Source organism: Dasypus novemcinctus, chromosome 16, assembly GCF_030445035.2.
Source record: "Dasypus novemcinctus isolate mDasNov1 chromosome 16, mDasNov1.1.hap2, whole genome shotgun sequence".
NCBI classification, from domain to species: Eukaryota; Metazoa; Chordata; class Mammalia; order Cingulata; family Dasypodidae; genus Dasypus; species Dasypus novemcinctus.
Window position 1 is genome coordinate 18,983,716 of NC_080688.1, and position 26,813 is coordinate 19,010,528.

The 26,813-nt window shown below is 49.9% G+C and overlaps 1 protein-coding gene across 1 annotated transcript in view; it reads right to left on the minus strand.

The window, feature by feature from the left end:
- IMPA2 (inositol monophosphatase 2) overlaps nt 1–24,322 on the minus strand; it is an 85,077-nt gene extending 60,755 nt beyond the window's left edge. Inside the window, exons 1-2 of the mRNA XM_004469993.4 lie at nt 23,978–24,322; nt 3,202–3,335 (exon numbers count right to left, since the gene is read on the minus strand). Coding sequence (XP_004470050.1) covers nt 3,202–3,335; nt 23,978–24,076 — 233 coding nt within the window. The 5' untranslated portion in view covers nt 24,077–24,322. The remainder of the gene's footprint in view (nt 1–3,201; nt 3,336–23,977) is intronic.
- Nucleotides 24,323–26,813: the final 2,491 nt, after the last annotated feature.

The window sequence follows — 26,813 nt, forward strand, 5'->3', positions numbered from 1 at the left end:
AGTCCATGAAGGAACCGATTAAGGTTACTCGGCCCCACCTTTCCGAGTGGCAGCCGGACCGCCGGCCAGGCCAGCAGGCTCCTCTGCCCAGAGACCACAGGGAACCCAGTGCAAAACACAGTGGGGGGACGGGGGATGACCCAGGGAAGGTGTCCAGCTGGCAGCGGCAGGGAAGTGCTTCCAAGCGAAGGGCTCTCTGTTGGATGTCTTGCTGGACTCATCCACTCAACACGCATTACTCTGTCCGGGGCACCGGGTCACCAATGCAGGTGAGCCAGGTCCCTCCCAGGAGGGCCAGGCCAGGGCAGGGAAGGCGGCCACTCCATCTGGCTCGGGCTGCAACCCCCTTGCCCCTGCCTGCACCGACTCAGGCCATCTCCAACGAGGTTCCTCAGCTCGAGGGGACAGTGGCAGGGTTGACAGAAATAATAGTTCCGTGTTGCTACTACTGTCTGCATATGTTCAAAGGAGTTAAACTTGGACCCAATTCAAGATCAACAACAAAACAGTTTGGAGGGGGGTGCTCCAACAAAGCCAGCACACTGGACGGAGACTGAGCAAATGTGGTCAATGTCAACACAACGTCAATACTTTGTGGACGCTTGACAAGACCCATGTTGTTAAATTCCTAACGCTGACGGGCCGGTGTGTTTGTGGCCATTGCCGCAGCATGAGGGCTAGCGCAGGAACCGCAGCGGGGGTCTTGGCTGGGCACCTCATTCTCAGGCGAGCTGGCTGAGACCCCAGGAAGCGGGGAGATCTGCCAAAGCTACTGGAGCTGGGGCAGAAGGAAGTCTAAGCCTCGTCGTTCCTCCGTTCACTCTACTCCTATCTTCCAGATCGGAGACTCCGCCTTCAGAGCTCACGATGCGTGACGTAAAATAATAAAACCAGGGAATCCTCCTTGGGTCACAACCTATCTTTAATATTAATTTATAAAAGACTTGAAAATGAAGAAGGGCATAAGCTCATAGTAAAGGAAAGTCCTTCCTAAGAAAGGTGAATAAAACCATTAATGGGCATATTTTTTAATGTTTTTCAATGGATATATTCAAATACTTCGAATGTAGAAGAAGTGTGTTATTTTATTTTATGATATGCATACAATTTTTTTCTCTTCACCACTTATCAATCTATGATCTGAAACACGACTGAATGGCCAAGATGCTGGTATTTTCTTTTTCATCTTAGTCATGGGCAAAAACACAAACATCCCACTGATAGTTTGAAAACGTGATTTCACTTCATTTGAATGTCCTAGGCTAACCGGGGCCTAGGAGAATAGAAGCAGTGGCTTACAGACTTCTAGCCCACGACGGATCATCCCATCCAACGGCTTTTCCCAGAGAAGCCAGGAAGGAGGGGGCGCCCAGTGCTTGTGGCTGGCTAGCAGCAACCCAGGACCCTGGCTTGGCTGGTCCCGCGACTGGGATGCTGGGGCTGGGTGAAAACTCGGCCCAGACCACCCCTCACGTGTGGACTGGAGTTTGGGAACCACAGCTCTCCATGCAGCCGGCTACCTCAGAGAGGGACACCTGGCACCCGCACTTTGGAGAACCTCCCTGGGTGATCTTGTCCACATTCTAGTTAAGGCCCCAGTTTTCAAAAGGGGCTTCATGCCTTGCGGTTCCTCCAGGCTGCCAGGGTGGGGTGGGGGAAGCTGCGCTTGCCGTACCATGCTTGCATTTTCACCCTGTGAGACACAGCGGTGGACGTTTCAGTTTACCTGGTGCAAATGGCATCTGCTCGCATATTACACAAGAGTGGATCCCAACCCAGCACGTGGCAGGACGTGCGGGCCCAGAACGCAGCCCAGGGGCTGATCTGACTGAAAAACAGCCAGAAGCCCTGATAACCTCATTATGCCGAGGCTGGCCTCAAAACCTTCCCCAAATCCCCACACAGACAAGTCAGCCCTCACTTTGTTATCTCCAGCAGGTCCTCGCCACAGAAGTCTCAATGCCATCAATGCCAAAATAGTTGATAAACCTCAGAGAAACAGCTGGTCAGTGATTGTAGCCTCTCATCCTCAAAAAAGCAATCCACCTGATAAATTCCCTTGACATTGCCAATTAATTTAGCTTTTAAAAGGGTTTTTTAAAAATCATAAACATTTTAGAGCTAATAAATTATAAGATTTCTAGAATCCTGACTTCAAACTGAATAGGGAAAAAGGAAGGAACAGAAGCAGAGACACCAACATTGTCGACAAAATTCAATACAACACAACCTATCAGCAGAGAGAATTTCAAAGGGAGAGCTTGGTACCCCTAAGAGAACCAAACTAGTGGGGAGGAAACAATAAGAATGAAAAAGAGGGTCAGCGTCCTAACGCCAGCTTGCCCTTCTGGTCGTATAACCATTCATGAAAAAAAGTTCATTGAAGGATTCCCATGTGCCAGGCGGAAGCTGAGGGAAATCGCCTTATCCGAGTCTGCCACAGAAGTAAATATTATCAGGGACTCTGACAGTCACCAAAAAGCACACCCGAGACGTCCAAGAATGAGTATTCCAGTGGAAGGCATCCAACATTTGTAGAAGGTTCTAAACAAGGAAGGAAAAGGACTCCCTGCCTCCCAGGTCTGTGGTTTCCAAAGTATGCTTTTGGTGTACGGAAGGGGACGTGGGAGCCCTCAGAGGCAAAGAAGACGTGGTCTGGGGTCTAGGGCGCCCTCGGAACTGCACACAACATGCTCCACAGGGCGAAGAACTTCCGCTCTCAACAAGAGGAGCCTGGCAGCCCAGTAAGCGCCCCCGTGGCCCAGGCAGGGTGGGGTGCCCCCAGCCAGCCGCGCTCCCCGGCGCCACGCTCGGGCCCAGACCAGCACGCCTCTCCCTGTCGTGTCCTCCTTGGGGACACTAGCCTGAGGCAGCCAAGTGGACGCTCGGCTGCCCAGAAGCCAGGGAGCCCGGGAGGGTCTCGCTCCAGTCTTGGCGGGCCGGGCATCCCTCCAAGGGACTCCTCCAGGACCAGGGGGCGAGGCGCGGCAGGGGCAGGGAGTGGCCCTGAGGTGTGCCGTAAGAGGCCCTGCCGAGACAGGGCGAAAGGAAGGAACCTAAGGTGGAGCTGGTCAACAGGCGCCCGAGACAGCAGCGGTCAGGCACCGCGCACCGCGTCCGGCCTGCCCTCGTCGCTCATCGGGGGCTCCGCTTTGCGGGTTTGGCGAGGGGCTACCAGGCCGGTTCCCGGGGCCCACCCACCTGTGCGAAGGAAACCTCTTGCGCAGCTCGGAAATAATCAAATCTTCCACAAGGTGATCTGTCTCTGTCACGAGATCCGCAGCCGAGGTTTTCGTAGAGACGTGTTTCTCCTCAGTGAGGGCTTTTCTGATGATCTGAAATGAAAGGGTGGGAGGTAAGCCCAACTTCCTATACCACTCCCCAAACAAAGGAACCCGCGGCTTCTCAAAAGCCAGCTCTGACTTCGGTTGTGGCGGGGAAGGGGCGGTGAGTGTGAATCGGGGCCCCGAGGAGTCTTCCATGACTGACAGAATTTCAGGGCTGAACACTATCTGCAAGACTTTCTGTTTGCGTTTCTAGTGAGCCTTAATTACCCAACTGTTACTCTTTTTCTTTTTCTGAGGTCCCAGGACCTTGTATGTGGGACCCCGGGGCTCAACCACTGAGCCACATTATCTCCGCGGAGTTGTTTTGGTTGTTTGCTTATTGTTTATTTTTTGTTTTTAGGAGGTACTGGGAACCGAACTCAGACCTCCCATGTGGGAAGCAGGCGCTCAACTGCTTGAGCCACACCTGCTCCCATCAACCGTTATTCTTTACAAAAACAGATTTATTGGCCTTATTTAATTTTTTACTTACCCCCCTCTCCCCCAGGTGGTTCTCTCACCTGTCTGCTCATTGTGTGCTCGCTTTCTGCAGGAGGAACTGGGAACCAAACCCAGCACTTCCCACACAGAAGGCGAGTGCCCAACGGCCTGAGCCACATCCGCTCCCCACACTCACTCTTTGAAGTTACTCTGTTCTACCTGTCAAACAATTATTCTTTGGAGAAAGAGGAAAACAAAATAGTGGTTTTGAAGAACGTGAAACTATGGGAACTGCCCAAAATAAGGCGACATAACACACCTTTGCCCCATGGAACCGGGTGTCAATTAATTTATGAGATTTCAAAGTAAAGTTGAAACTTTTCCCTAATTTGCTTTATGAAACAAGTGGAATGGGATAGGCCCTTGAAGCTAGATGACAGCATTCACACGGAGAACTCTGGGAAGGCTAGGGCGCACATGGAAAGCATGACCGCTTGCCCCCCTCCAGTTCTGGGCCACGGCCTCGCCACACGTCCAGGAGGGACTGCAGACATGCCAAGGGCACCACTAAGCCCCAGGGTCGTACTGCACGCAGCCTCTGCAGACCTGTGTGCAGCTGAGCGCAGGGCTTTGGTCCACACTGCCATGGCCCTCAAGACGTCTAGGATGTGCGAGCTGGCCCCTTTTGTTCCAGCAGCCCCAGGGGGTCTGGTCAGAAAGCCACCAAGGTGATGAATTCCTCACATGCTGCTTCTGGTCCTACTTGGTGAAAAAAGAGCTATCTCTGTTTCCAGCCCTGCGTTCTTCTTCACTTCCGTGACGTGATTTCCCGAGTGTCTTTCTCTACGTCAGGCACGGAGCTCAGGACTGAGGTACTCAAGAGGATGGCAGGAAGACATTCTTCCAGAAGTCTTCAGAGGGTGGCAAAGCCCGGCTGAATTCCAAACCTTCACTTCTCAGGTTTCTCATAGTAGCTTCTTCCTTCTCACTGCCCTGTCCTTGGGCTGACCAATCTCACAGTGAGCCTCAGTTGGGATTTTTACCTTGGTTGCAAAAACAGCAAACACTTACTGGAAAAAATTTGGAGTGTAAAGAACAGTACAAAACATAAAGCCTAAAACAGTCATGTACAATCCCTTAACTGGAGGCGGTCGCCACCCATACTTCTCCAGCCTCTGAACGTCTCTGCTACCGAGGATCTTCCTGTTTCTTGTACCTGCAATATCCTGCTCTTTCTATCAGATTAGCTTTCCGAGAACCCCAATTTGCACACAGCAACTGAATGAATCTCCCAGGTTCCTTGTTTATCAGTTTCAGAGTCCTCAAAAGATCGAGCTGCCATAGCACCTGTCCAAACCCAGACTCCCTGTCCACAGGTCCTCTGGTGCTGACCCTGCATTCTGTATTGTGATCTGTCGTGGGTGCATGCTTGTGTGTGAGCACGTGTGCGAGAGAGAGGAGATGTCACCAGGCTTCTCCAACTCTAAGGTACACACAGGTCACCTGGGGCTCTTGTGGAAATGATGACTGTGTGACGGGGCAGGTGTGGGCTAGGGTCTCAGACCCTGCCTTTGTGACAAGCTCAGCTGCCATCTTGATGCTGGGAACCACTTTGAGTGGCAAGGGGCTAGAGCAGGTTGTCCAAGACCAGAGGAGGAAGAATGACTGACAGGAGGCGAGGGCTCTGGACTTGGCAGGTCTGGGATCAGCGCAGGACCTGCACTTTCAAGCTGAATCCTGGGCAAGTCCCAGAACCACTGAGGACAGAGGCCTCAGCTTTTCCTTGCTTAGATCCTCACATGGTGAATATCATTCACAAAATTCAAGTCTGTATTCCAACCATCCACCTGGTAGCCTTAAGATCCATTCTTAACACAGAAACTGGATGGATGATTTTTAAACACTGCTCCAATCAAATCACTTTACTGCTTAAAATGATCCAATGACAGGTAAAACAGCCCCACTCCCCCCCAGGCTGACTCTGGGCCGTGATCCAAAGGAACCAGAGCAGTTGAGAAAACTGTTTATTGGTGCTTCGAGCTTTGAAACTACAGATGATAGCTGAAGAAAATATTTTGAGAAATGGGCACATTCACGGGTGACGTGAGACGCCCAAACCAAATGTTTCAGTGGCTTTGGTTCTGTGACTTTCTCATGGTGAAAAGGTGGGTGCAGCAGTGTGTGCTGTTCCACCCAGGGATGAGGGGCATGAACTGGAATTAAACCAAGCTGTTTTTGGAAAGGATTCTGTAAAGCCTGGTGCCCATTCAAGAAGATAAACAGAAGAGAGCAGATGTAGCTCAATGGTTTAGCATCTGCTTCCCACGTATAAGGTCCCAGGTTCAAGCCCTGGTACCTCCTAAAAACAAACAACATCAGCAACAAAACAATTCTCATTGGGGAACGGATGGAGCTCAGTGGCTGAGTGCCTGCTTCCCATGTATGAGGTCCTGGGTTCATTCTCCAGTACCTCCTAAAAAAAACAACAGAAGATATAGAAGAACATAATTTTTAGAGAGGCTACTTTGAAAATTATGGCAAGACTGAAACCACAAGTTACAGAAGACAGGCAGAGTAGGAAAAAGAGAGGATTTGCTTTGGTAACTGTCAGTGGTCAATTATTGTTCAAAAATACTATATGTTTGTGGGCATAAGTGAGAAGTGACAAAGTCCTCTTCTGAACAAGAGATACAGTTTGCTGGATCACAAAGAGATGGTAGAGGAGGATCCGGTCATGGAGGGATTCTGGAGGTGGTGGAGGGAACTGTGGCCACAGCAGAAACTTTGGTGGAAGAGGCTGTGGTGGAGAGGTGGCAGCAGGAGGGCAGTTACAGAGCAGGTATTGGTAGCTATAATGGCTTTGGAGTAGACATCCTTAAGGAGCAGGTGGCAGTAGATATAGTGAATGTCTTTGCAGCAGAGGTAGTTAATGAGCAGGTGACAGGAAATATAATGGCTTTGGAGCAGAGGTAGTGGCAGATCAGGGGATGGTAGATACAATGGCTTTGGAGCAGAAGTAGTGACGCAGCAGGTGAGGACAGATACAATGGCTTTGGAGGTGATGGAGCATCTATGCTGGGGGTCCTGGTTATATAGTAAAGGGGCTACAGTGATGGTGGTCCAGGCCATGGGAACCCAAGTAGTGGACATGGTGGAGATATGACGATTATGATGAAGGAGATTTTGGCAGTGTAGCTATGGTGGTGGCAGGAATGATAGTGATTTTTTAAATTAAAGTAATCAAGTTATAGATGGATGAAAGGGAGTAGCTCTGGTGGAAGAAGCTTGGGTAATACCTATGGCAGTGGTTAAGGAACTGGTCATGGAAGTGCTGGATATGATAGCAGAAGGTTCTGAAAATTCAGCAGGGAAGCAGATGTGACTCAAGCAGTTGGGGGTCCACCTATCACATGGGAGGTCCTGGGTTTGGTTGCCAGTGCCCCCTAAAGAAGACGAGCAAGACAGCAAGCTGATGTGATGTGCTGGCACAGTGAGCTGATGCAATCAGATGAAGCAATGAGATTACACAATGAGGAAACACAACGAGACACAACAAGAAGGGAATGGGAGGTGGCTCAAGGATTGGGCACCTCCCTCCCACATGGGAGGTCTGGGGTTCAGTTCCCAGTGCCTCCTAAAAAGAAGACAAGCAGACACAGAGCGCACACAACAAACAGACACAGAAAGCACACAGTGAACAGACAGCAAGCGCAAAACAACAGCGGGGGGCGGGGAGGGGAGGAGGTGTGGAGAAATAAAATAAGAAATAAATCTTTAAAATAAAACTCAGCAGAAAATGGCTACTATTCTTAGCTGGAAAGAGAGGGAGCAGTTGTCAGGAAAGTTGCAGGTTATTTTGAGTTAGTTGTCCCAAGTGCATTAGAGGAACTGTAAAAATCCACCACAGAAAAGTTATTGCAGCTTAAACAGGAAACTCTTCTTGGTCAGAGGACTGTCCTAACCACAGTTTGCAAAGAGTGCAGCTATTGATTAATGCAATGCAGTGCCAATTAGATGTACAAGCCTGAGGCCTTTTATCTGTAGCTTTGTCTTCATCCTTTTCTTCTTTTTAAAGATTTATTTTATTTATGCGTTTCCCCCTCCCCCTCCATTGTTTTTGCACTATCTGCTCTGGGTCCATTCGCTGCACGTTATTCTGTGTCTGCTTGTCTTCTCTTCTCCTCTTTAGGAGGCACCAGGAAGCAATCCCAGGACCTTCTGATGTGGGAGAGAAGCGCTCAATCACTTGAGCCACCCCAGCTCCCTGGTTTGTTGTGTCTCTCATTGTCTTTCCTCTGTGTCTCTTTTTTGTTGTGTCAGCTCATTGTGTCAGCTTGCCACACAGGCCATCTCTCCCCACGAGCCAGCTCACCTTAACACAGGATCCCCCATATGGTAACTGGGGGCCCAATTGCTCAAGCCACATCCGCTTCTCCATCCTTTTCTCTCATGACATCAGGTATATTGCCCCATAACTTGCAGTAGGGAAACCAGGCATAAAAAAATCAAGGGATTTTAAACTTCTCAATATTTGTGTAGTTCAGTTTTTCTACATTTTAGTATAGAAACTTTAACAAAATGCAGTCATACGAGGTGTTTCCTTGTGAGTTAACAAATAAAGAATGTCATTATTAATTACTATTTGGTATGAATTTTGCTAAAGTTAACTATAAAGAAACAGTGTAAGGGGAAATCTATTCTCCCTATTTCTAAACGATGATGTGAATGGGTGCTGACATGGAGATAACAGACATTTGTTTGTAATGTGTGTTTATGTAACAATTAGGATTGGGTATTTAAATTAGCATATTTGTGAATTTATAGCAAGAAGATTAACTTTGAAATGAAAAAAAAAGGTCTCAAAATTCCTATTTGGTTTTTGTGCATTTTCTTTCAAAATGTAATCTATCATTTTAGTGTTTTGGCTTTGCTATAATAAGTCTCAGCTGTGTTTAGAAAATCTCCATTCTGTATTCACCTTGGTCCGATTTGAACCGCTGCCATTATATTATGTGGGTGTAAAGAAAGTCAACTGCCCACTGCTTTAATTTTACAATAGGGTAGTGGATGTTTTTTTCTCCTTTCTTCCTACCTTAAAAACCATCCTTAAAAAAACTTTTCAAAATATAGAACCACTAAGACTGCTGCATTCAAGCAAGCTAGGGGCTCTCTCTTTTTGCCTGTATAAGGTACAAGGTGCCCCCAAATATTCAGTTATTTTCCTTGGTTTCATACTTTTTCATTGATACAAGCTCTTGCAGCAAGAGAATTAAAACCACGCATTGTGGAACCTTTAGAAAACAAAACAAAAAAACCAACCCAATGGCTTCCCATTGCTCAGAGAATGGGAGTCCCTGGCAAGCTTCTCCTCTGCCAAAGTTCACCCTTCACTGGCTCTCCCTCAGCCACTCCCATGTGCTTGCTGGTCCTAACCAAATTTCCTCCTCCCCCTGGGACTCTGCATTTTCTGGCCCATCTGTCTAGAACTTGCCACTGTCTGTAAGTGTCTTGGTGAGTAGTTTCGTTGTGGATCATGGGACCGTCCTCTGGAACAAGAGCCCTTCCTCTTTTGTTCACTGCTGTTCTGCTAGCATCTAAAATCTAATCTGGCGCAGGGTAGGTGCACAAAATTCTTTCAACGAACAAGAGATACATCGGGCTGCTTGAATAGATCCTGCAATATTTTTCCTAGCTGGCCCACAGGTGTTTCTGTGAACACTGACCATCGTGGCTTTCTGGTTTTGTTTTGTTCTCAGTTGCCCTCTCAAAGCTTCCATCTATCTCCTCTATGGCACTCAGATCCATTCTCCATATTGCCACCAGAATGAGCTTTCCATCTGCATCGTGTAGCCCCCCAGCTTAGAACATGCTAACGGTTCCCTACTGCTATTGGGATAAAGTGGAAACTCAAGGTAGTGACTGAGAGCCTTTGAGATTCAGCCTGGGGCAGGGACGACTTGACCAAGTTATCCAGCCTCCCCTTTTCCTTTTAGGAACTGAACCACACTTCCTAGCAAGCGTGCGGCCCTCGGGATGGCGTCCACACCTCCCAGAGTCTTTTGCAGTTAGGTGTGGCCCTGTGACCAAATTCAGCCCGAGAGGGTGTGGATGGCAGTGACAGGTGCCACTCCTCGGTCGCGTCCTTCCAAGGCCACTGTTCGCAGGCCACTTCCTCTTGTCCTTTCCCCCCTTCACCCAGGCTGCAGTGTGGGTGTGGGGGCTTTGATCATATGGGAGGAAAGCAACGCCCCTGAACAGCAAGAGCAGAAACCTGGTCGCGGCAGCGCCGCCCGCTCCCCCCGGCCTCCTCCTAACCTGCTTCTGTGCTGGCCTCTGTTCAGGAAGCCAAGCCGTCACCTAACAAGCCCAGGCTCAACGAGCCTTTTCCTTCTCACCCGCCCCCACCCCACTACCATCCCGCTGGCAGCCTCTCACTGCTCTCGTGTCCTCGTGCTCGAAGCCGCAGTCGCCTCCTGATGAGGAGTCCCCAACCTCTGTAAGCAAACTGAGCCCGGGTGACCACGCCGTGACCACCGGTCACCCCACTCCAGGGCAAGGGGTCTTTGCACCCCCTCCCACGGGGGCGTCACACGGCAGGGTAGAACACGCGCCGGGTGAACGAAGGAAGCCTTCCTGCGGCCGCGCCGAGCCGATCGCTGAGGGAAACCTGGGAGGCTTTTTAACAAGGGCTGTGCTCAGCCTGCCTAACTTGGCTGGCACCTCTGCAGCTGGTTTTCTACATCCCAAACACCCCAAACCCTAGCACTCTGCGGAGACGCATGCGCAGGGACGGAGGGGCGGGCCCGCTGTCCTGGGCGCGCTCTTCCCAGGGCCCCTTGACACAACTTGGGCAAGGAGGGCGCTTTGCAAGCCGAGAAGCCAGATGCTGTACGGGGTCTTTTCTTGCATTCATGCTGATTCCTCTTATTGCCATTATTGTTTCTGTGTGAGCACCGGCAGTGCTTCCGGCGCAGCCCAACTCCCGTGCTCTCTGGAGACGGCTGGGCCCGCCGGGCGTGCCCCGTCGCCTTCACCAGGCCTCTCTCTCAACCTTCTTCTCCCGCTGGCCCCAGGGCCGCCCCCTGCTCAGATGCTGAGAGAAGAACCGGGGGGCCATTGCTAATCCTCCCTCCCGCAGCGCCCCCACAGCCACCGCACGCCAAGGGCTCGAGCTAGCAACCCAGAGGCAGTTTTCCAAATGGCACGGTCCTTTCGCACGTTCCCGCCCGGACTGCTGCCACTGCGCGCTCTGCCGGCAGCGGGCCGGGGACCTCCCGAGCCGCCAGCAGCACCCGCAGCGGCCTCTCGCCGGGCAGGCCTCCCTATGGCTTGTCAGGCACGGGGGAAACAGGGACTTCCGCGCCCGAGGCCCTGGCTAGTTCCGCGCCCGAGGCCCTGGCTAGTTCCGCGACCGCCCCGGGCCTCGCGCCCCCTGCCGGGCTCAGGGACTCGCGTTTGTCCTCCTTCAGCTTGGAATGGCCGTCTCTGGCGAGCTCTGACACGTGCGTCCTTCTAGGCTCGACTCCGGGAAGACATCTGTGCGCCCCCACCTCCCACCCTGGCGAGCGCACAGTGCAGCCCCTCCCTGCACACAGCGGTATTTTGGGAGCGCCCCGCCTCATCCGCTAGACTGGCCGCTTCTTGAGGGCAGGAACTCTCCCTTTCATCTCTGTATGTCGGGGACCCCCACACCCCACGCCAAGCAGGCTCCACCTTCCCCTTTCCCATCATCGTGCCCGGTGCAGGTGGGATAAAAGAACTGCTGGGCAGACACAGCAAGATCTAGGTAATAAGCGAACTTAGAAAAGCCCCTGTAGATCATCATGAAGCCAAAAAACATACAAAGACCTATCTAGAATGTAATTCTCATTTCTACCATTTTCATAAACATGAATAGGTTTAGAATCAGTCAGACCTGAATTCAACTCCCACATAGATATATGTTACTAGAATAAAAGTTTAAAGAGAGGAGGACAACCAGCAAGATGATATACTCAAATTGATATACAGACTTAATGCAATCCCGATAAAAATTCCACCACCATTTAAAAAAAAAACCCTGAAAACACAATCATCAAATTTATTTGGAAGGGTAAGGGTCCTGAATAGCCAGAAACATCATAAAAAGGAAAACCAAACCCTCATCTCCAGACTTTAAATCATATTACCTAGCTATAGTGATAAAAACAGCATGGTACTGGCATAAAAACAGACACATAGACCAATGGAACCAAATTTATCACTCAGAAACAGACCCTCACATGTATGGTCAAGTGATTTTTGACTAGCCTGTCAAACCCACACAGCTTGGGCAGAACAGTCCATTCAACAAATGGTGCTGACAGAGTTGGATATCCACAGCCAAAAGAAGGAAAGAGGACCCCTATCCAAAAATTAACTCAAAATGGATCAAAAACCTAAAAATAAAAGCAAGAACCATAAAATTTCTAGAAGAAATTGTAGGAAAATATCTTCAAGAGCTGATGGTAGGTGGTGGATTCTTAAAGGAGATAAGAGGACTGAGTGGACTACTGATGTTTATGTATGTAGAAGTTTTAATTAACTTTACTGTAAAAGTGTGGAAATGTATAGAGTGGATGGTAACACCTAGTAACAGCTTGTTTATAAATGGGGATGTGGCTGAAAATGGTAGTCTAGGTATGTAAATGCCAAATGACAGAATGCTAGAGAATAATCTAGGAACTCAATAGCACAGTAAACCAAGAGGTGGATGAGAATTGTGGTTTTCTGCACATTTGCGTGATTGTTTCATAAGTTTACAGCTTCTGTCATAAAAAATATATTTAAAAAATAATAATAGGGTGAGTTGGGGAGAAAACACACCAAATGCAAGATAAGGACTATGATTAGTAGTGAGATTTTTACAATATTGTTTCATAATTTGTAACAAATGTCTCACGACAATGCAAGGTATTGGTGGAGGGTAGATGTATGGGACTCCTGTATGATGTCATGCATGTTTGCTTTGTAAGTTCAAAACTTTTACTATACACTTAATTGTTTATGTATGTTCATATGTAAATGATATAAAGATAATATTAGGGTTGGTTGAGGGAAAAATACTTTGGTTAGTAGTAATATTTTGACAATGCTCTTTATTAGTTAAAAAGGTTTAACAACAATGCAAGTTATTGGTGGTAGGGTGAGTTATTAGAGTCCTGTATGATTTTATATATGATTGTTTTGTAAGTTCACAACTATTATTATACACTTACTGCTTATGTATGTTTATGTATGAGTGATATACTTCAATAAATTAATTTTTTTAAAAAGTTTAAAGAGAAAAATCCCACTTGGGAGATGTTGGGGGAGATTTTAGCTTCTTGTAATAGCTCAAGAAGCTATTACAGTTTCATCATCTGTAGTAACGGAAGCATCTAAGACACTGGGATGTTGTTAAGACTTAAATGAGGAATTATATGGAAAGGTCTTGGTACACAAAATGACCTAGAGAGTTATTTGTGAGAATAAGCAAATGACAAAATTTAATAGCTCAAGACAATAAGCCAAGCACCAAAACTCCTACCGTATACATGATGTATAAATCCCAAACAGGATGCTAAATGTGGTAGTTTGATATTATTTATGAATTCCAAAGAGATATTATGTTTGTAAGCTGGTCTGTTCCTCTGGGCATGATATCCTTTGATTGTATTAGATTCAGTTGAGATGACTTTGATTAAATTATGCTAAGATTAGGGCTTTGATTTGACCAGGTCAATAGGGCAACTCAGAGTTGAGTCCGCCCCCTTGGTGGGCTATATAAACAGGCACTCAATCAAGAACACAGAAGTAGCTACAGAAAGAGATACACAGAGGAAAAGAGAGAGCTCCACAGACATGGACAAGGAGAGCTTGATCCTGCAGCCCAGAGAGAGATGAGCCAGGTGCCTGTGCATCTGCAGCTGAGGAAACAGAGCAGCTGAGCCCGATGCCAGCCTACAGCTGAGATCGGAAGAAGCTGGGCCCATGGAGCCTCAAGAGGAAAGTGCAAGGCTGAACCCTCGCAGATGCCATCCGCCATCTTGCTCCAATACACAGCAACAGACTTTAGTGAGAAAAGTATTAATAAGAATGAGCAGGACTCTTTGGCGCCTTGTAATAAGCTTTTACCCCAAATAATTACCCTCTATAATAGCTGACAGATTTCTGGTACTTTGCATCAGCACCTCTTTGGCTGAATAATAAACTAAAATACTAGGTTAAGAAAAGGTTGATTCCTAATTTTCTACACTGAGGGGGACAATGGTGATAGAGTCTATTAGGTACAAATAGACCTGTCTTCGAGGCACATCAGCACGCACAGGTGGCAGGGCCCGTGGATCTGCCAGATAAACAGCTTGCCAAAGTTTTTGCCACAGCTACTTTCTCTCCGTCAGAGGGACGTTAAAACATTCTCATTCTAATAGTAATAAGTTAGTGTAGACTTTTTTAATTAACATTTTTCAGCTACTCACTAACTAAGGGTCTCTCCATCCAAACAACATTTCTGTTAATGTTTAATATCTTAAATATGGGTCATGAGTTGCTGAAGCCTGAATCTCACATTTAAAATCAAGGAATGCCATCAGCTCTAGCTCCAGGGACATCATAAGCCCTGCTCATAGATGTATCTAAAAGCCTTTTTCTTGTCTCTACACCATCTTGGTTCTGGGTTACTGGCCTGAGTCTGCCAAACAATTTTTAGCATCCATCACTATGGAATGAGTCTCACATCCTGGGTCCATAAATGGGACTCTGCAAGTTACCCTAGGAGCAATACTCCCAAAGCCCTGCCAGAGTCCCATTGTCGCATCAGGAAATGAGGCTGCTAGCAGCGTGGTCCTGATGATGCTTCCCCATGCTGAGGTTCAGGGGTCGAGACGCTAGAGTTCCTTGAATACAAATGAGAGTGGCAAACAATAAAATGTGCCAAGTTCACCAGATGCCCAGGTAATAATGACGTGATCATGAGCCACGGTGGCCAGTCATCCACGAATATTAATATATCACTAATTACCACGCAACTGACCAATGGGAAGGAAAGGAGTAGCTCAACAAAGCAGAGTTGGTCCTAAGGCCTTTCCAAATTCTCCTGGGGTCAGAAGCCAGCAAGTCCCGAGAATTTCCAAGCTAAACAATCACCTCTCCCTCTTTATTTTCACAGTGAAGTTTCTTCAACATCGCCCACTCTACCCTTAAAATCCCATCGTTCCTCCGCGCACTGAATTTTTACGTGACCTCCTCTGGAACAGCTCTCATCAAGCCTCCCCTGGACGCTTATCTGTCTGAGGCTCTGTGTCCACTGTCCTCCCGTGCAGCCCCCAGCCTGCATGCACTCCTTGACTTCCTCACCACCACCCACAGCCACAGCACTGGCCTGTACCCCCAACCCTGAGCACTCACACAAGCAGTGCACAAACACTCACAGGACATCTGAGGAGAGGAACGATCAGCATCCTCGGTTTACAGGTGAGGAAACTGAGGCACAAACGAAGTCATTAAAACAGCTGCCCAACATCACACAGCTACAGTGTGCAAGGCCAAGGGATCTCAGGGCAGGCATCCTGGCCCTGGAGTCTACACTCTCGATCACCCAATATAGTGACCCCTCCATATCTGCAGCCATCATGACCAATGACTTGCAACCCATCTGCAGTCCAGGCGTCCTGCTGAAACATGAACTCTATCCAGTTGCCCCAGCCAAAAACCCCAAAGAAGGTCTTTTTTTTTTTTTTTTTTTTTTTTTTTTTTTTTTACGTTAATGTTTCTGTATTCCTTTTTTTTTTTTTTTAATTTTTTTATTTTTTATTGACTTTGTAATAATATTACATTAAAAATATATATGTGAGGTCCCATTCAACCCCACCCCCCCACCCCCCCTCTCCCCCCCCCCCCCCCAACAACACTCGTTCCCATCATCATGACACATCCATTGGATTTGGTAAGTACATCTTTGGGCACCTCTGCACCTCATATACATTGGTTCACATCATGGCCCATACTCTCCTCTATTCCATCATGTAGGCCCTGTGAGGATTTACAATGTCCGGTGATTACCTCTGAAGCACCATCCAGGGCAGCTCCATGTCCCTAAGACGCCTCCACCTCTCATCTCTTCCTGCCTTTCCCCATACCCTTTGTCCATTATGTCCACTTTTCCCAATCCAATGCCACCTCTTCTATGTGGACACTGGATTGGTTGTGTCCATTGCACCTTTATGTCAAGAGGAGGCTCAGATTCCACCTGGATGCTGGATGCGATCCTCCCATTTTCAGTTGTAATCACTCTAGGCTCCATGGTGTGGTGGTTGTCCTTCTTCACCTCCATCTTAGCTGAGTGTGGTAAGTCCAATAAATCAGATTGTAGGTGCTGGAGTCTGTTGAGGCTCAGGATCTGGCTATCACATTGTCAGTCCAGAGATTCAAATCCCCTAAATATATCTTAAACCCCAACATTAACTGCACCTCCAGCACATTAGCATGAAAGTCTTATGAAGGGAGATCCCATCTGAGTCCAGATTCATCACACATAAACACCATTTCCAAAGAGGGGCCACACTCTCAACTCACAACTCTCCACCAAGTCCACCCAACTCACTACTCCCCAAGACCACCCAACTCATGACTCCCCATCAAATCCACCCCAGCTCACGACTCCCCACCAAGTCCATCCCAGCTCCTAATTCCCCACCAAGGAGACCTCTGCTCACGATTCCCCACGAAGTCCACCTCAACTCACAATTACCTTATCGCTGAGTCCTCCCACCTTTGTCAATCTTGAATAGGACCCCTACCTGCAGCACTTCTCGCAACTTGAGGGCCTCGCCACATCGCCAAACTTCTCCCAGCAGCCTGACCCACCTCTCTCCCATCTTAAGCTTCAGTCTAAGTGGATTCCTTGCAGTTCCTTGGTACTGCACCTTATTTTATACCTGAAGATTTCCAGATTCTACTTGCTTTGCCTTGACCCATTCTCTTCCTTCTACTCTCCCCAAACCCATCACCCGACATTACTACCTGACTCCTGCTTTCCATTTTAAGACACAAGTCAGGGACTTCAGGAAATGACTGTCCATCAAAACAGTGCATAGTAATTCTGTGATTATTTATTTACTCTTCTGTCTCCTACAGTGGGAGCAGCTGAAGTTTCTCTATAGCCCATGGAAGGTGTCGTGTTGCAGGTGGGCCTCCTGGAATGCTCTCTGATGCTGAATGAACTGGGCAGAGGGGAAGCAGAGGCCCCTGGGGTGGGGAGTTGGAGCCTGAGACTCGCTCAGATACATTGAGGCATGTGCTCCTTTCCACTTTTCCTGAACAGCTTTTGTTAGCAAATGGGAATAGGAACATGTCACTCTCCTCGCAATGACATAAGAAAGATGACAGTCAGCATCTCACATGTGGGGTCAGGGAGTGGGGGGAACGTGGACATGTGGACAGCATGTGCTCCACCCAAAGGGCAGTTGCTGCTTAGCTCCTGCCTGCTGTCATCTCGCAGGAATTCTGGCTCTGCTGCTGTTTAAGATATTGACTACGGGAAACGGACTTTGGCCCAGTGGTTAGGGCGTCCGTCTACCACATGGGAGGTCCGCGGTTCAAACCCTGGGCCTCCTTGACCCGTGTGGAGCTGGCCCATGCGCAGTGCTGATGCGCGCAAGGAGTGCTGTGCCACACAGGGATGTCCCCCGCGTAGGGGAGCCCCACGCGCAAGGAGTGCACCCATAAGGAGAGCCGCCCAGCGCGAAGGAGGGAGCAGCCTGCCGAGGAATGGTGCCGCCCACACTTCCCGTGCCGCTGACGACAACAGAAGCGGACAGAGAAACAAGACGCAGCAAAAAGACACAGAAAACAGACAACCGGGGGAGGGGAGGGGAATTAAATAAATAAAAATAAATCTTAAAAAAAAAAAAAAAGATATTGACTACATTTAAAAATTTTTTTTTAGTGCAGGCTGACTACTCCAACTCTCCCCATGAACTAAGAAGAAACTGGGCAGTCCGGAAATATGGCCACCAAGCTCAGCAAAGGGCAAGGGTGAGGCATGGGAAGAAATGGGAAACATGTGACATCTATAAATGGCGAGACCACAAACTCCACCTTCCTTGCTTCAGCAGTCAGGCAGGAGAGAGGGGAGACTTTCCAGGAGAGAGAAAAGACCTCCAAGTGCTGACATCTGGGAATCCAAAGGAAAACCCAGCACACTGACTAGAGACCATCCTATGTACAGCCCAGCCGTGGACACTCCGCTCTCATCCTGCACACAGCCTCAGGTGCCTTAAACACCAACGCTGCGCAAATGATTGCAACGTCTGCATCTCCACGCTCCACCTCTCCCCGCATCTCTGGACTCAAACCCAGCTTCTCCATTTAGAAACCTACTGGCAACTCAAGCTTACCATGATTGAAACACAGTGCATGCTCCTCCTGCAGTCTTCCCTGTCTTAGTAAAAGGCCAATAAATCGATTCAACCAGTCCCCCTTGGCTGCGTGCTTCCTCTCACTCAATCCTCCAGCAAATCCTGTCACCTCGATCTTCAAAATAAATTATTTTTTTAGGAAGTACCAGGGATTGAATCCAGGACTATACAACCACTGAGGTATAGCCACTCCCCCCAAAAATTCCTTTTACTACCTTTTTGGCTACAACGCAGTCAAACCCATCCTCATTTCTCACATAGACCATTTTAATAGCTTCCTATCAGACACCGATGGCCCTTTTACAATGTTGTAGGTCCTACATGGGGTGTTGTAAGTCAGATCATCTCTATCCTCCACCCAAAAACCTCACACCACACCCAGGGTAAGGCCAAACTCCTTTCCATAGTTGCTCAATAAATATCTGTTGGATGAATGCATGTATTTCTCTTCAGTGTCTTGGTACTACCATTTCAAAAAGACACTTCACAAGAGAGGGTACCAGGGAGGCCAACGCACGTATGAAAAAGCATTTAACTTCACTACTCACCCGGGACATGCAAATTAAAATGACAATAAAATACTACCTTACACCCCTTGGAATGGCTAAAGTAGAAAAACAGACAAAACCAAGTGTTGATGAAGGCATGGAGCAACTGGAACTCTCATGCCCTGTGAGTGGGCATGGAAACTGGTCTATCTACTTTAGAAAACCACTTAGCAGAATTTACATAACCTGTGACATAAAAACTCCACTATTACTAATATTTTTAATTATAATATGCTCTCCTCCACCATACTGTCAGGTGGCATTGGGGTGAATATGAACATTTTTTGCTAAGGGGAAGTGGACTGGAGATTCATTTACTTTTGGTTTCGTGGGAAATATCTGTGGGGCTTGCAAGTTATGTCTGTCTATAATATATTGTTAGCCATCCTGCATAGGAACGGTTTCCAGAATTGTTCCTACTGTCCACCATGCTGACTTCCCTAGCTGGGTGACAAAAGGAGTAGCATGTGACACACCCAGTGGCAGTCAGCTCTGAACATGTGCAGGTCATGAACAGAAACCAGGTTAGAGTTGTATGGTGTCAGAAGCTAGGCTGTAGGAAGTCCTTCCACAGTGTAGCAGTTTGATATGGTTATGATTTTCAAAAATAGATACTGGATTATGTTTGTAATCTGGTCTGTGACTGGGCACGATTAAGATATGATTGGGGAAAGTGGACTTAGCCCAGTGGTTAGGGCGTCCGCCTACCACATGAGAGGTCTGCGGTTCAAACCCCGGGCCTCCTTGACCCGTGTGCAGCTGGCCCATGCACAGTGCTGATGCGCGCAAGGAGTGCCGTGCCATGCAGGGGTGTCCCCCGTATAGGGGAGCCCCACGCACAAGGAGTGTGCCCCATAATGAGAGCTGGCCAGTGCAAAAGAAAGTGCAGCCTGCCCAAGAATGACACCACACACACAGAGAGCTGACACAACAAGATGATGCAACAAAAAGAAACACAGATTCCCGTGCCGCTGACAACAACAGAAGAAACAACCGGGGTGGGGGGAAGTGGGAAGGGGAGAGGAATAAATAAAAATGAATCTTAAAAAAAAAAAAAGATATGATTAGGGCCTTGATTGGGCCATGTCATTAGGCTGTTGAGTTCCCTCCCTGCCCCCCGGGACTCACAGATAAAAGGCATGCAAAGGACAGAGTTGAGGATTTTTTGATGTTGGAGTTTGATGCTGGAGCCCCAGGAAGTAAGCTCACAGAGGAAACAGAAGCAAGCCCCAGGGAGAGAGGAAACTTGAGCCCAGAAAGAAGCAAGCCTCAGGAAGATAGGAACCCTGAACTGAAAGAGAAGCAAGACCCTGGAAGAGAGGAACCCAGGAAGCCTGAACCCTCGCAGACATCAGCAGTTATCTTGCTCCAACACATGAAAAGAGACTTTGATGAGGGAAGGAACTTATCCTTATGGCCTGGTATCTGTAAGCTCCTACCCCAAATAAATAACCCATATAAAATCCAGGGCACTTCTGGTATTTTACATCAGCACCCCTTTGGCTAATACACACATCTTACAACGAACTGATAAGAGAAAGCAGATAAGAGGTTTCCCAAATTTGATGGCACTCATAAACATTTATACATTACCAATAACAAGTTTGAAGCCTAAACACATTTTTCTAAACCCTCAGTAATAAATTTTAATCAGCCATGCTACAGGAAAGACTGATTTGGCCTTTCTATTCTCTCAATAGTAAACATTCCAGAATCATTGTCACATGAAGATACAGAGTATGAAACCCAAAAAATGTGAAAAAACTATTACAGGAGATTCTTACTTTCTAGAGCAGATACTGTTAACTTTAAAAATTATTATTTTTTGGGAAACGGACTTTGGCCCAGTGGTTAGGGTGTCCGTCTACCACATGGGAGGCCCGCGGTTCAAGCCCCGGGCCTCCTTGACCCGTGTGGAGCTGGCCCATGCTCAGTGCTGATGCACGCAAGGAGTGCCGTGCCACACAGGGGTGTCCCCCGCGTAGGGGAGCCCCACGCGCAAGGAGTGCACCCATAAGGAGCCGCCCAGCGCGAAGGAGGGAGCAGCCTGCTGAGGAATGGCACCGCCCACACTTCCCGTGCCACTGACGACAACAGAAGCGGACAAAGAAACAAGAAACAAGACGCAGCAAAAAGACACAGAAAACAGACAACCAGGGGAGGGGAGGGGAATTAAAATAAAATAAAAATAAATCTTTAAAAAAAAAAATTATTATTTTTATCATTTTGTGACATTTGTGATATGCAAGTATCTTAAAATTTATACTGCTGTGATTTTTTCTTATTCTAAATAAATAGTAGTTTTTGTATGTAATTTTTTGAATTCATAACTTTTAGTTTTTCTTAAAGAGGGCCTCCCAAAGTGTACAAGCTTCAGGCCCAACAAAACCTGGATTCACCCCTGTAGGAGAATTGAAAAAGCATAGTTTTCTAAGATATTTTTGTTCACATTTCGTACCAAAGATCAAGAAACAGTAAACATCCATTTCAACCAATGTTATTTGCATTTGTGGTAGGGGTGGGACTTTAGCCACCCCCTCCCAAAAGCCAGTCCTTGGTACACCTTGGCTCGGTTCCTAGGCACTGGAGGTGGCTGGGCCTGAAGGAGAGGGATGGCCCCCAGACACTGGGGGAAAGGGGCAGACTGGCAAAGAGGAAGGAAGGAGAGAAAACTGGGGTGCCGATGTGCTCAAAGGAGGCTTCTTGAGATGGCAGCAAGAGAGAGGCCGAGGAGAGGAATGGCCAGTTGTTCAGGGCCACCGTGACCTGAGCCAATCTCTGAACCATCAAGGGCAGCTGATGTTTACACCTGGGGGGTGCGTCCCTCTGCTCCCCCTCCCATAGCAGCACTGGGGAACCAGACCAGCCATGAGATGACAACAGCACAAGGAGACACTGACACTGACGCCACCAGCACCCTGCCATCCTCACTGGGCTAGCAAGCTAAGGCCTGCGCTTTCTCCAATCAGCACCCTAGGGCTCTAAGAATACCTTGAAGACAATCTGCCCTTCTTTGTTAGGTGGCAACGACCTTGGGAGCTTCTTTTTCCCCACCAGCCTCAGACCACTTGGGCCATTCTCTCACCTACAGGCCCAGCAGGCAGTGTCCACACAATGCTGAGCCCAGGGTCCCCGGCTTCCCGAACACACCCCGAAATAAATGGCAGTATCTTTATTTCATCCCTCCTTTAAAAAAAAAAAAAAAAAAAAGCTTTCTTGTTGGCAAATAAAAACACTTCTTACATTTAAGACAATTAGAACTGTCCCCCCCATAGGGCAAGCTTGACACCAGTGTTAGTTGAAAGAAATCAAGCAAAACTCTTCTGTGTCTTCAAGGATCTAAGTTTGAAACACCAGAGAAATCCTTAACTTCACACACCAGGATTTACATAAAAGTTTCTGAATCCCAAGGCAGCTTCTCCTCAAAGCCTCCCGGAAGAACAACAGTTTTACCGTGGAGTCTAAAAGTTCCTAAATATCCTGACGACACTCAGGCTGGAGAGGAAGTGGGAGTGGGCAGGGGGGGTGAGGCTCCAGCACAGCGCCTCGGCTTCCCAGGAGGAATGCCTGCCCCGCAGCTGCAGCCTCCATCGCGCCCCGCCAGAAGGTTTGGTCCTATTTTCCTACAAGTGGAAAAGGCGCTGGAGCCAAAGGGTAAAGTTTCACAACACTCGGTTAAGTCATGCATTCTTTAAAGGCTGAGGCTTCAGTCCTTCACACCGCAGAGGGCCTGCAACACAAAATGCATCCATTCCCTGGGAGGATCGACTTTTAAAGGGAACTAGTGGACTCTCCCCAAGGTAAAGCACTGCCCACGCTGCGTGTGACAACTCACTTCGAGTCTAACACCTAGGGAAAATCTGTAGAGCATTTTCACATCATTAGATCTGAGGTGATCCCACAGACCTGCTGCTCCTGGTGTCTTCACGTCCCAAATCACTAAAACGCCATCACCTACCTTCAACTAACAAGCAACAGAGTAAGGCACTTCAGCGTAAGCCTGACAGTCCCAGCAGGACCCACGCTTACTCGCCGGCCCCACAGGTATTTACTGCATACCTACCACAGGCCTGGCACTGTCCAGGTACCCAGGCACCTTCAGGGTGCAAAACAACAAAATGAGTGAGAAAACAGAGGGGCTGCACCCCTTTCCTTCCTGGCACTCACTGTGGTCCAGCAGCTGGCCCTTCAGGCTGCATGGGGAAAGACCATCAAACAGCACCCTTACCAGATACCCTAAGGTGTGGGTTGAAACCCGGTGAGAGGGGGGGCCATTATCCACACGCACGTCCCGGCTGCTGGATCCCTCAAAAGTCCCGTGCAAAGTCCCAAAAGCACAGAGCTGCCGATTTCCAGCCAAGAAAGGTGCTTGGGCTGCTTTGCATAGTTCATAAATGCTAACATCCACTCTCAATCACCAAGGTCAGGTAACCCACAGTTAGCCACTGGGCGCCAAAGGAGAGGGGCAGTGGCTGGAATGTTCCTTTGGTGGCTGCCACGGCCCCCGCAGAAGGCGCAGGGGACAAAGGGGCCATCAGCCCCCTGGGTTCCTGGCGCCGAAGGGTTAAAGGGAAGGCTTACCCAGGACACAGGAGACAAAGACGCTTTCGCCCTGCCCTGCCCTCGCCCTCGGGGTCTCTAGACCAGACACCTCTGGACCGCAGGCTGACGGCCTGATTCCAGGGCGCTGGTCCGGGCACCCCGTGAACGGCCCCTCGCGGCCCGCGGGACCGAGGAGCGCCCCCTTCTCCCCGCCCCCCCAGGTGGTCCAGGGAAGCGAGGTTTCCTAGAGCGCCAGTATGGAGAGCTCCTGCTCTCCACTTCATTTTTTAAGACTGAACACGTTCCCACTGGGCGTGATCTGCAGAGCCCGTCAGCCTCCTGCTGGCCCCGAGGGGACGCAGCGAGCCGTGGGAGACCTGCAGGGCACCAGACGGGCACGTGGGCGTCGCCGGAGTCCCCCTCCGCCCGGCGTGCCAGGGGACCCCAGCCCCGGCGTGGCCTAGGGGCCTCCCCACCGTTGACCCCCGCATGCCCAGGGCTCTCTACCCTGACCCTTCCTCGGCGTGCCCAGGGAGCCCCCAACCCAGACCGGGCCTCTGGGGTTCCCAGCACGCCTTCCCCCGACCCCACCCCCACTAGGGCCCCCACCCCCTTCGCGGGCCTCCGCAGGGCGCCGCGACCTCCCGGGTTCGGGGTCGAGGGTCGGGAGACGGGCGCGGGAGGCGAGAGGCTTGGAGCTGACCTGTCCCGCCCGCAGCGCCAGCTGCACGGCCGCTTCGAAGCTCTCGGTCCAGGGGTCGCCCGCGGCCGCCGCCGCAGCTGCTGCTTCTCCCGGTTTCATCCTGGCCTCAGACTCGTCCTCCGCGGACCGCAGGGGGCGAGGGCGGGGACCTGCGGGGGCAGACGGCTGGGGCGGACCCCGCGTTCCACCAGCGTCTCCCGTCCCTAACTCCGCTCAGAGCCACCCCTTCACTTCCGCCGCCGACCCCCGCACCCAGCCGGCCGCAGCCTCCAGTCTTGCCCGCCAAAGCCAGGTAGCGAGAACGCGGGCCCGCGTCCGGCTCCTCCGCTCCACGCGCCCCGCCCCGGCCCCGCCTCCTGCCCGGGGCCCCGCCCCCTGCGCCTTCCCAGGCCCCGCCCACGGGCTCACGTCCCGCTCTTCCGCCCCGTGCGCCCCGCCTCCTGCCCGGGGCCCCGCCCCCCGCGCCTTCCCAGGCCCCGCCCACGGGCTCGAGGCCTCCTCCACCTCCCCGGCTCCGCCTCCTGCTTGGGGCCCCACCCCCGCGCCTTCCGCGGCCCCGCCCCAGCCACGCGCTGAGGCCACGCCCTCTCTGCGCGCGGGAAGCGGCCGGCGGCGTCTGGGCGAAGGGAGGGGCCTGGAACGGGCCCCGGGTGGGCGCGCGACGGAGACCCCCAGGCCACGGTGTGGTTGTGCGGGGCATTGCCCGTCCGCGGTGGGCCCCAGGCTGTGGGGAGGCCTGCGTCCGCGGTGGCGCTGCCACCCGCGCTGAAGGGCAAACACTCCTGGGATTTCGACGCCGTTTCGACTCCGCGCTCACACGCGGACCCCCGCTGTGGTCACCGTCCCCTGTGACGAGTGGCCTTCTCGACCTGGGGTTCCTCAGCGTGGGTGAGCCCTGGTGCCACCCAAGCGAACCAGCGCACGCCCATTGCCCACCAGGACGCCCCTCTCGGGCCGAGCCTGCCCGCAGCGCGCCTCGCGTTAGCCTGGGGACGCTTGGTTTAAAACCCTCGGGCTGAACCTTAGGCTGTCAGTGTGAGACCAGTAAAAACTGCGGACAAGCCGGGGCTGGAAAGGACTGTGTGGACTCCACGTCACCCAGTCTCCTTGTCCTGCAGTTGAGAAAACCCGGCCCAGACTCGGCCCAGCACGGACAGCCAGTGCGCTTCCCTCGTCGTATTTCTGTCGTGATTGTCAAGATGAGGAGCTGAACTTCCCAAACACTTAAACTGCTCCCTGAATACTTCATTTTAAAACCATCCGGTTAATCGTCATGGCAGGTCTTTATTGGGGATCGCTTTCAACAGCAGTCCCAAGCGAAATTAGGAAGCCATGCCCTTTCTCTCCGGCCTCTTCCCAGCTGCCTTTTCGGAACCTGTCTTCCCGTTGCTCACCTCACTGTGACCCAGTCTGGAAGGCTCAGTTACGTCTTTAAATAAACGCTCATGGCTCTCAGCCTACTGAGACATGTAAGCAAAAAAGACTTCATGAATTCCGTGTCTACCTTCCAAATATTGTAAGGCAGAGTCGTGTGGTTTTGACTTGCACGCAGTTTGGAGCCAGTCAGATTTTTCTAAGGTAAAATAGTGACCTCATTTCTTCTTTACTGTGTGAATTTCGGCAAGTTACAAATAACCTCCTTTGCCTCAGTTTCCCCTCTGTGAGATGGTCTTTGTGGATATTATATGGGTGACTGTTCCTGGTAATCACAAACCGGTGTCTTGCCCACCGATGTCGCTCAGGCCATGTGTTTTGCACATAACAGGTACGTAATAAGGACCTGTCAAGTCCCTGCGTGCTATGAACAGCCATTTCTAACGGATACACCAGCGTTTCATGCTGTAATGACAACTCACCATGCCCTATCCGTGGATCTGCACATTACTGCTCTGAGCGGCTCTGGGAAACCACAGTCAGCTTTGGTGGGTCCCTAGAGTCCCCACTTCCTAAACGCCCCCTCCCCCAACCCCCTGGGAGCAGCCACAGCAGATACTCTGTCCCCAGGAGGCAGCAGACTGGCCTGGAGGGCCAGGGAGGAGGTGAGGGGGCGATGTGACAGATGGCCTCTCCTCTGTCACTTGCCCTCGAGTCCAGATGAGTCTCTGAGTCACCGCACCTCAGGTATTGTCTGGAACAAAGTAAAGCCTCATCAACAAAATGTTAAATGGAGAGTTTTTAATGTCCTCTGCCGCTTCTCTAGCTTCCCCCAGCTGGCTTGGGATTTGGGTCTTATTCTCCAAGCCCAAGGCTTGCTGATGTGGACATCTGATGAGCTTTCCTTTTGTTATTTTTAATTAAATTTATTTGGTAAAATATATACAACATAAAACTCCCCATTTTAACCACTCACATATATACAATTCCTTGGCATTGATTACGTTCACAATATTGTGCTACCATCACTGTCTCTATTACTAAAACTTTTCCATCCCCCCAAACAGAAATTCTGCACCCATTAATTAACTCTCTGTATGTAAATGTCACCCAACATTGCCTGTGGCTCTGCAACAACGAATAATTCTGTGTCCTTGCAAGGTTGTAGTCCAGCAGAGATGTGTATAAAAAATTTTTTTAAAAATTCTCCACGGAGTTATTTCTACTTCTCATTTATTTCCAATGTAAAACTGGATTTCCTTTTTCCTACTTTGGGAAAAACCCCTAAGTCACGATTGCTCATTTGGTGGTGGGGTGGTGGTGGTGAGGAAGGGACTCAGATGGTGGCCACTGCTTTTCCTACAGTGTCACTGAGAAAGCAGGGCTCTGCTGGCTTTCAGAATTTTGCAAATCTGTTACAAGACTCAGATGTCTTCCTTGCTCTGCTCTCCGTTGTTCCTTC